The following is a 10783-nucleotide window of genomic DNA, read 5'->3' as shown; positions in this document are numbered from 1 at the left end:
CGTGCCGTGTCCAGTCTAACCAATAACCAAACAGAGCAAAAGCAGCCTGGACAATTCAGAGTATGCTTTGAAGCCAACAAATGCCATAGTACTTTTGAGGACATGTTTTTCTTTTGCTTTAGTGAAGCAAAATAAGCAAGCCCTTTTCCAAAACCAACCATCTTTCCTTGTCCAGATATATCAAACTATGCCTTTCAAAGGTTACCAGATCATTATTCTGTCCTTAAATATGTAACTTCCAGTCAATCACCCATACTTGATACTCATACTACTACCTGTTCACACCAGAACGGAACCAAACCAAATGAGAAATAAGTTAGAATTTTGAGTTTATTCTCAAGTCATTACAGTGTTCAACCAGTTTGACATTATAAAGATAACAGACATAAAAGTAAACACTGGGAAGCACACAGACATTCCCATTCTGAACGAAGACATGTTATATACACAGAAAAAAATGCAGCAAATATTAAGGTATTCAAAGTGATTTTTTGACAATTCAGATGTGACATATTTACAAGAAAAGTATAAGTTTTAAAATAATTAAATAATTTTCATAGAATTATAAAAGTATTGAGATAAATATTAGAGGAGACCCTGACAATCACAAGAACATTTTCCTATGCTACTTAATACAAGGGCAGTTCTATAAAAAGTCCCAAAATAGAGCTAGTATTTTGCCACTATGAAATATATCAAATTACCAATACCAAAATATGCTAAAATGAACATGCAATGTAGAAGCTGTACCAAAGAAAAAAGCATGAGGCTCCTGAATATTGCAAACTGTCTACACAGGATTTCTTCGGTGCGTTCATGAAAAAGTAACTTTCAAAAGAGCCATTATAATGGATACGTCGGCAGAAAAAGTGACAGCCACTTAAAGCTTTCTATCTACTGTTTTCCAATGCAGCTGCAAAAAAGGAAGAAATAGAAATATAACTTTTTAAAATATTAGCTTATGAATAAAAAAGTTGAGTGGTGCACTTAATGCATTTAGATTTTTAAACTGATTCCATAATTCCCCTATAACAGATGGTAACCTCTGGACCCCACCACTGCAGTAGGAAATCGCTCTCCTTTTCTCAAACCAGACATCATCTTAGAAAATGCAAAGGAGAAAAAGGGACACATAGGAATTCGAAACAAAACAGCACAATAAGATGGCAAAATATCATAAAAATAGCAGCATGTGAAATTCAAGACTATTTTCTTAAAGCGAATGTTTAAGACTCGACCGTAAAAATGGTACTTAAAACTGGTCTATTACTCAACACTTGAAACTAAGGGTTTCAGAGCGGTGCTGACGTTCACGAAATCCCCGTGATTGAACGCATACTCAAATTTGTGCTTTTCAACATCTCTATTGCACGTGTAGGAGAATAAAAGCATCCTGGCCTCTTGACCATGAGAAGATGTCTTACTGAGCACATTCAACTACGCTACTGAAAATTAATTTTATCCCAATGTTAAAAACTGATCATGTAGGACTTCTGAGCACATTATTCCAACAACATCCTCCAACAAGATGAGAATACACAGGCGCTTGAATAGAGGTTAATCAGGGACAAAAAGGGGAGGCTGCAATCACACAGCTAAGGGCGGAATGTCTTTGCGTGCAGACTTGAGGTCTTTCACTGATCCAAATATAGAAATAAGAACTATTTATAAGACCTTGATATGAAAATCAGATCACCCAGAAATTTCACACCAAATCATTTTCACTGTTTCATAAAAGCAAAGACTGCTTCAAGTCCCAAGTTTTTTCCAACTCATGTCGAAGACACAGCTGTGTGAGTTCTAATTCCCACCCCATGCAACCTACAACCCTCACTAACAGGTCCAATGATCTCCTCTCCTCCACGCAACACTGGCCACTCACCTTAACACCCAGAGCAACAAAGATGGTCATCGTTTCCAAACTGTCCACACTGTAGTATAAATTTTACAGCACCACAGACGTCATGATTTTAGATATCTTAGTCTGACAATATTTCATTCAATAATATTCACCAGTAAGAATATGTAAATATCAAGCATCTAAGAGGAAATCTAAGTAGCATTTTAAAAACAACCAAAATAATTAATACGCATTTTTAATGTTTTAAGTTGTTAAACATTTAAACTGTCAAATTCACTAGGAAAAAATACCACACACACATTTTCATCACCCAAAAGAGAGCACACGAAGCTTCAGACAGCTGATACTGAAACAGGTTTTTTTCTTGTGTTGTTTTTTTTTTAAAGAAATTACATTTAGTTTGGCCACTCCCTAGATTCTTGGTTTACCAGCTTATAAAGAGTACATCAAAGAGGCAGTATAATATATGTATTAAAAACCGTTTCGTCCTCTATCATCTTTGGCTAGAAGGGCCGAGGAGGCAGGTGAGGCTCCACGCGCTTCCGTCTCACACGTCACTGACCGGAAGGCTCGCATCATCCAAGTCCACGGGGTCACAGTCCTTCTCCTGAGGGCCATTTCTACTGTGAGGTTTTAGCAGCGCTTGTTCAGTCACTTTGGAAGCTGGTTCTCTTGGAGAGACAGTCTGGACCTTGAAGTTCCCTGGCTTGACCTTGGCAAGAGATTCGTAAAATCCTCGCTTCTCCACGGTAAAGCTTGAGACCAAAGAGTTGCTGCGAGAGGCTGCGGAATGCGGGCTGGCGGCTGCGCTGGCAGAGCGGCAAGCGGGTTTGGATTCGGAAGCACAGCTGGAATGCTCCTGCAAAGACGGGTGGTGGTCAGATGCCCGCAAACAGTAACCACAGAGTTAGTAACTCAGTGTGAGACTTTCTTCTCTGAAAAACCAACGAAACACACACACACACACACACACACACACACACACACACAGAGCAGAGGCATGAGCCATGCAGCAAACATGCGCGAGTGCCTTCCCAGAGCAAATGCATTTTTAGAAGTGAGGTTAAAGGCTATGGCGCTTGACAGCCACTTCCACTAAGAAACCAGCTGTCACCAAGCTTTGCCCCCGGAAGCCTCAGGCAGCCCACCCTGGGCCGCAGGGCTCCGCGGAAGCGAACTGTGCTTCAGAAGGGCCTAGCAGCTCTGCCGTCCTAGTGAACAGCATCTGCTCAATCAACACTAGGAATCCTCCCACTTATTTCAGGAAGATAAAAAAAAATTAAAATGCAGAATGTAAAAAGGAAAGGCCATATTTGTTTCGTAAGTGGAACTCACTGTTTTCCAGACCTACGGTTTTCCCTGACAGCCTGACAAATTTAGTTTTTCATCCCTGAATTTTGCTGCGACCAGGAGTGGCGCAGTCTTGTCACTGTTCTTTCACGGCACTTACTTAGTTTTGAGCGTGTCATACATTCATATGGTTAAGGTCTTAAAAGCAGCAAAGGGTACATATTTAATCATTTATCAAAACTATCAGTTGTGACTCTTCATACTAATTTGCTTCTAATTAAGGATATCCTTAATATGACCATTCCAAACGCACTGCCATACGGTTCCTAGCATACTGCGTTCATGTATGATACTAGTGGCTTTGAAAACAAAGTGCTACAAATTGACAAAACACTATAGATTCCCAGGAGCTGGCTAAATTTCACCTGAGATTTAAAATGTCATGCAAAGTATGGTAATGTAGAGTTTATCCAATGTATATGCATGCACGAGTCTGCATATATTGTTAGAACAAGGGTGCGGTTAAATGGTGTAGTATAAAAAATTTCAAAATACGTAAGATATAGAAGTTGAAACTTGTGGCAATTCAGGAAACTAATTTTTAGAAGACAGCTTCATGTGACTTTTTCAATTAGTAAGGTTCCGTTTTTTTCATGATTTATCTTTTCATTATTGTTTAAAAATGCATATCCAACCGGATGACTGCGGTGAAAGAGTTTGCGTTAGTGTCGACAAAGTCAGCTGCAGTAACTGCAAAGGGCAGTCTGGTCAACTCAACTTTCTATGATCAGTTGTAAGTAGTGAGTGAGTCCGGGCCCTCTCTAAGAAGGCACGTTTGCGTGAGAGCCCACATACGCGCTGCGTTCACCAGCTCTTGACGTATACCTCTGTATACAAGGGCTCGACAGCCTTCTGGCCTGCCGCATCTGGAACACAGTGCAAAGCTAAGATTAGAGTTGACCTATACTGGGGAGAGGGAGGAAAAGAGAAAGTTCTGCTGACAGTTACAGACAGAGAGTCCACTTTGCCCCCACCACAAAGCACAAACACAGGAGCCCTTCTCCAATGTTTCCTCTTCCCAAAGACATTGTTTTGTGCAGACAGTCCCATACCTGGCGGCCGGAAAGGTCACATAGAACACAGGCACTTACAAAATTAATACTATGAAAGTGACTTCTAAGATATTCCAAAAAAGGATATAAGGAGAGTAATTTAAGAAGTGAGAAACATGGACTTGTATTTACTGATCTGTAATTATTACTACCAAGAAACTATTAAAAGACAGAATTACTACTAGAAAAATACCAAAAGTGCAGAACATCTGGCATTAACAAATCTGTAGAAGGTAATAAAGGCTTTCACGCTACATGTGAGAGTACATTCTGCAGACAGAAGTGCTACATTTCAAGACATTTAATATTTTTTTCCCCTCGGGACACCTGGGTGGCTCAGTTGGTTAAGTGTCTGCCTTCGGCTCAAGTCTGATCCCAGGGTCCTGGGATCCAATCCCACCTCGGGCTCCTTGCTCGGGGAGACTGCTTCTCCCTCTGCCTGCTGTGCCTCCTGCTTGTGTTCCCCATTCCCATCCCAATAAATAAAAAAAACCTTTGAAAAAATTTTTTTTCTATTCCTCAGTAGAGATGAGAGACCACTGACCAAGGTATTCTAAAGCCAAATCTTATTCCTATGATGTTCTTAAACATGATAAATTAAAAACATTTTTTTATTTCTGAAAATGTTTAACATTTCAATTTTATTATCATGTTACTACAAAGACAATTCTGATTGTGAAAAGCGGCAGGTTTTTAAATTACCCTACCAGAAAATGAAAATGAGAATATGCAATGGAAAATAGTGGCTGAGAACAGGAAATCGTATTAACTCTGGGTTCAGCTGCTCAAAGGTCCTGGGCACTAGTAAGTTAAAAAAATCATTAACTAAAATTAGAGGGAGTGAAGAGGAAATTGAGGCTTTCAGCAAACTGTGTAATGCTACAACCTCAGGTGCTTTACAGGATTAGGCCACATCCCATACTAAGAATTTGTCAAGTTGTAACAAATCTAGACCTTGTGACAAGTAAGAACTCCTAAAACAAAGCAAGGAAATGTTCATTCTTTAGTTGCCCTGCTTGTGCATTTAAGACAATACAATGCACAGAAAGTTATGTATACATAACACTACAAGGAAGCATTAAATTAGAAATGCATTATTTTTTTGCAAGTCCAATTGGTATGAAAGTCAACATGCAAATAAATCTCAATACAGAACGAAACCAGAAGGATTGGGGGAGAGGAAGGAAAATAACTCGACAGGATTGTGCGGGGGGGGGGGGGGCCCTAGGGAGTATCACCCCAGAGAACAGGGAACATACAGAAGATGCTGATCGGCCAGGCCCCCGCTGGGCTACAATGGCACCAGAGACTGCTTTAATCCAACTGTGCATCTCCTCGGGACTATCAGCCTAAGGGAGAGAAAGGACTCATTCAGTCAGTTCGTCCTCAAAATCAGCTCCGATGTCTACAGATCCAGTGTGTCCATTCTGGTAAATTACAGAGTCAACAACAAAATCATCCCAAGGCAATGCTTTCCAAAAAATTTTAGAAATCACTTTTTAAAGCCAGGTTTTGCAGGGTAAGTTATTATAGAGACAAAGTTGGACACCTGATATTTTAAGATCAGACATATCAAAAAGCGTCGACATGAGGACTTCTGGAGAGAAAATGAGCGGAAGAAGCAAAGACAAACCGCATCTTGCTCTATCTACTGCTGTACTATTACAAGAGTATTTATGTACTTGTGCAGTTAAAAAACATTTTGACATCATTTTGTATATTACTCTTCTGGAAATCTTTTCTAGTACTACACTAAATACTGAAATTCTGGTAGTCATATTCCAAAGTAGCATATTCCTTGATAGGACCTTGCTTCCCACTGTGAATTTAAAACTTTACTATGACTTTAAATCCAATTAAACAGGACCTACGAGGGGTGCAGAGATCCTCCTGCCTTTTACTTGTGTCCAAAGATTTTAAGTCACAACATATTCTTTTGAACCAATGATTATAACAAGGACTTTTAAAAGGAAAAACGCACATCAGGAAAGGTAAAGCACAAATCTAGAAATCAGTGTGGCAAAAAAAGGGGGTTTAAAAATGTTGATACTCTGATGGCCATTCCTGATCTAGAAACTTAACCTAAAGAAGAAATCAAGGCAGACTTAAGCACAAAAATGTTCACCACCACATTATTTATCATAGTAAATGTACAAAACTGTGTAAATAACCAGTTAGAGGAGCAGAGAAACAGTTGAACTGCGGAACATTCACATAATAGAGCATGGTGCAGCTGTAAAAAGTTTTTACAGAATTTGTTATGATGTGGAAAAAAAGACTTAATACATTCAACAGAATATAACACTGTGTACTTCATAAGACCCCACTTGTTATAAAAATGTACGCCTTTAAGAAGGCACTAAAATAAGAATGAGTTCCTGAATGTGGGATTTTGTGTGCTTTATATCCTTCTTTGTATTTTTTTATATTTACCAAATTTTATGCAATCATCATATGTAACTTTTATAAAACAAAAACGAATGTTCTTTTAAAAAAAACTTTCAATCTAAGTAGTTTGCGGTGTAAGTAAAAGGTGTATTTTAAACTTAAATACAGGATGCCTGTCTCCCACCTGTGTGCTCCACTGTCTGTTCTTATCATGGGTATTTTAGACCCGGTTTCTAAAATTACCAAAAATGATACAATCAAAATTCCAAAATATGAGCAAAAATAATCCAAACTGAAAGTTAGCATCTAAATTAAAACAGCACTTCCCTTCCCACAAATACTATTTAATTCTATTCTGCCACTCAGAACAAAGAGTGCCCCTATTTCCTAAAATGACCTACCAATAATTTTACATGTAACGTTTTTTTTAAGCTGTGAATTACAGCTGTCATGTTCTTTTCTTATTCACATAAGCAACAAGTTTATTTATATTTACTTCACCTCCAAAATTATTAATCTCTTGGTAAGAGGATCTATAATCTCCAAACTCACCTGCACATAGAAAGTTCGAGACGATGTTACAATTTCAAAGAGATTGTCCCTCATCATTATGTCACTGTCAACAAAAACAAACGTCCAATTGCACGTAAATAGTAATTGTTGGATAGTGTTTCTTTCACTTGTTTATCTAGTACCAAATATATGTCAGTAAGAGAATAAATAGAGATAAAATACTGGTATAATTTAGCAAAACCAAATTAGCATCTTTTTCAATTTATTCTTGCATTACACTTTACATATTTTATATAGCTATATATATATATTTTTTAAAGATTCCTAAGAGAAGTATAAAATTCAAAGTTTTCAATGGCGAATTAGTCTGCTCAAAGACACACTGGCACAGTTAACACATTTTCTTACAAAGCGCTATTATGTAGCAACTTCCAAATACTAAAATAAGTAACACATCAATCTGTCAAATATGACAGAAGCTGTTCATATTACATTTTTTCCTCCCCATTAATAAGCCTAGGGATTGTTTCTTAACTTTCAGTTTTCAAATAAAACAAAAAATATCTCAATGCTTTAATCTGAAGATTTTGTAAGTTCAAGAATATCCCAACTATGAAGAAGAGTTAAAAATAGCCCTAGAAATAACAGAAAAATATCATCTGCACACATCAATCAAACTAAGGCAACACTGAGTATTAGTAAGTTGTGGCAGGAACCAAGTGAGAGCTGGTGCTTACCTCTGCTTACATTCCTGGACTTTATGAACCTCTTTAAGTGGTATCACACGGAGGGGCTCTTTTTCCTGGCAAAAAAGCAAACAGATCCATGAGGTATGTTCTTAAAATCCTTTTAAGAACCGGCTGTCTTACTTGGAGATCCATATGAAAACTGTGCTTCTTTCTTGAAGCACATTTAAGACCTAAGTCTACCCTCCTGAACCATCTAGCGTCAGAAGAGCCCAAACACTAGAACCTGATACACTCCGTAGTCTGAAACAAGGAAACTGGTGTGTAACCCTTATTCCCATTACTTCTGGTCGTAAGGGCAGTGGAGCTCACTAAAAACCATTAAACCATCAGACGTTCCCCGGTGGACTCTTATGTGCCCTGTAGGTGTAATGCTTCCTCTTCTGGAAAGTTTTTTAAATACAGAAGACACCAGAGTAACAAATACCCAGCTCCTCTGAATCACATTTCTCATTAAAAGACTACCACTTTTATATGAATACATTATTTTAACAAGCACAACTTACTGAACATTCACTAAGTTCCAGGACATCTGCTAGTTTTTAAACACATGACCTCACTTAAACTTCCCACAACCCCACAATGCATGCACTACTATTCACCTGAGGAAACAGAGCCCCAGACATTAAGTACCCCATCTAAGGTTACAAAACTAGATACAAGACACAACTCGTTCCTAATAGCATATTTATACTATACATTCCATGAACTATTATATGCCGTATTTCACTGAATATCACACTATAAGATTAAGACATACCATTATTTGATGCAGCACTAAGAAAAAACTAAACCATGCCAGAACACTTTCAAAAAGAAATCACGAATCTTTAAGTTTTACAAAATAGTTCATTTTAAAATAATTTCCGACTATAAAAGGCTTACAAAAATAGTACAAAGAATTTCTGTATATGTAGTACCCAGTTCTCCAAGATGTTAAAATTTTGCACTTGCTAAATCATTCTGTTTATGTCCATATATGTGACTATGGTGTGTATACATATACCTTTCCTGAAATGTCTGAAGGCAAGTCATAGTTAGGATGTACTTTACTACTGAATACTTGAGCACAGATTTCCTAAAACCAGGATGTTCTCTTACATAACCCCGCTACAATTAGGAGAACCAGAAACTCCACACTGCTGCAATACTGTTATCTAATCTACAGACCATCTTCAGAGCCCATTAACTGCCCAGCAGTATCCTCGACAAAAACAGGAAAACCATGGCTTCTCTGCTTCAGGGTTCAATATGGAATCAGACCTTGTATTTAAGTCATGTCTCTTCATGTCCTTGACTGTCGAAGAGTTCTGCTGTCTTTTTTTCTCTTTCATGACCTTTATAGTTTTCAAGAGTCCAGGTCTGTTATTTTGTACAATGTCCCTTGATTTGGACTTGCCTGATGTTAACCGTGCTTGGATTCAAGCTGTACAGTTTTGGAGGGAAACCGCCGACGAAATATGTTCTTCTCATCCCATCATTCTCAGGGAGTGCATGAGAGTGGTATGTCCCATAATGAGGATGTTAATCCTCATCTCTTACGGTCATGTTTGCCAGTAACTAGAAAGTTACCCTCGTCTCCTTTAAGTCGTTATCATCTTGTGGGAAGATACTTGGAGCCTATGGAAGACCTAGTTTCCCTTCATTGTTTTGCCCTCTAGTTCTATCAAACTTGAAGAATTCTTGCCTGAAACCATTACTACAGTAGCTGCCAAACAGTGATTTTTTCCCCTAACCTCATCAACTCATCTACATATGGTAGCTAGAATTTTGCTCTAAGGAAATGGTTTTCCTCCTATTTAATTCATGTACTTACTTAATGAATAAAACTTCATTCGTTTTTATTCTCTGGGTTGTAATCCATTCCTATCATTATTATTTAGGTGATCAAAGTGTGTGAGTTTGGGGCACTGGAAGTCCCTGCAAGCTGGGTTTGCGTCCTTTTGTCATATCCCCATCCTCCTCCGAGCCACTTCCTTATCTCCTGTCACAACTCACTTTCTGGGCTCAGCTTATCCTATTCCGGCCCGCCTCTGAAATCTGCCATCTCTCCAAGAGTTCACATTCCTTTTGTTAGACAACAGCCCTTACACTTGTTTTGGGGGGAGAGGACTGCCCATCTCTTCACTCAACCATGGCTTTCTCATGAGAGATGAGAAGTAATATTTCTCTGAGGTTTTATTTAACTTATGCTCCTGTAAGTATGAGTGATGCAGAATATCTCATATACGTTTAAAGTCCATTTAAGTTTCTTCGTAGATGAATTGTCTATTCATGGGTTTTACTTCTTTTTCTACCAAGTATTTTCCCCCTTGGTTTTCTCTCTGTAAACTCTGAACCAACCACAAACTTAGACAAAGGCTGAAAACAACACAAACACCTGACCTTCCTGAACCATTTCAGAGTGAGCTGCTGACCTGGGCCACTGACTCTTCACTTGACAGTGTATTTCCCACAAATACATCCTCTTATCACAATACAACCATGGAAATCAGGAAAGTGTCCCCCGAATGTCCTTTTTTTTAAAAAAAGATTTTATTTATTTATTTGACAGCTAGAGATCACAAGTAGGCAGAGAGGCAGGCAGAGAGAGAGAGAGGAGGAAGCAGGCTCCCAGCTAAGCAGAGAGCCCGATGCGGGGCTCGATCCCAGGACCTTGGGATCATGACCTGAGCGAAAGGCAGAGGCTTTAACCCACTGAGCCACCCAGGCGCCCCCCGAATGTCCTTTAAAACAAAAGAATTCAGTTCAGGATCGCTGACTACATTTACTCATTCATCTTTCTTTTCCTCAGTCGTTCTTGACTCCCACAGTCTTGACTCTACTGAAGGCTCCAGGGCAAGGCAGTTATTCTGGAGAAGGTTCCTGATTTG

General features: G+C 38.7%; 1 protein-coding gene across 7 annotated transcripts in view; it reads right to left on the bottom strand.

Annotated features, from left to right (window-relative positions):
- Positions 1-312: 312 nt before the first annotated feature.
- PLEKHA1 (pleckstrin homology domain containing A1) overlaps positions 313-10783 on the bottom strand; it is a 55294-nt gene continuing 44823 nt past the window's right edge. For 3 of the 7 annotated variants that reach the window (XM_046026431.1, XM_046026428.1, XM_046026434.1), the window contains 4 exons: positions 7902-7966; positions 7204-7267; positions 5523-5612; positions 313-2720 (listed from right to left, as the gene is read on the bottom strand). In XM_046026431.1, the coding sequence (XP_045882387.1) occupies positions 2409-2720; positions 5523-5612; positions 7204-7267; positions 7902-7966 (531 nt within the window). In that variant the 3' untranslated portion in view covers positions 313-2408. Of the gene's footprint in view, positions 2721-3929; positions 4078-5522; positions 5613-7203; positions 7268-7901; positions 7967-10783 lie in introns of all 7 variants that reach the window. The other 4 variants (XM_046026429.1, XM_046026430.1, XM_046026433.1 and 1 more) reach the window with 4 other exon arrangements.

This window comes from Meles meles, chromosome 13 (assembly GCF_922984935.1).
Source record: "Meles meles chromosome 13, mMelMel3.1 paternal haplotype, whole genome shotgun sequence".
NCBI classification, from domain to species: domain Eukaryota; kingdom Metazoa; phylum Chordata; class Mammalia; order Carnivora; family Mustelidae; genus Meles; species Meles meles.
Note: the sequence above shows the minus strand (reverse complement) of the source record. Positions and strands in the feature narration are given on the sequence as shown.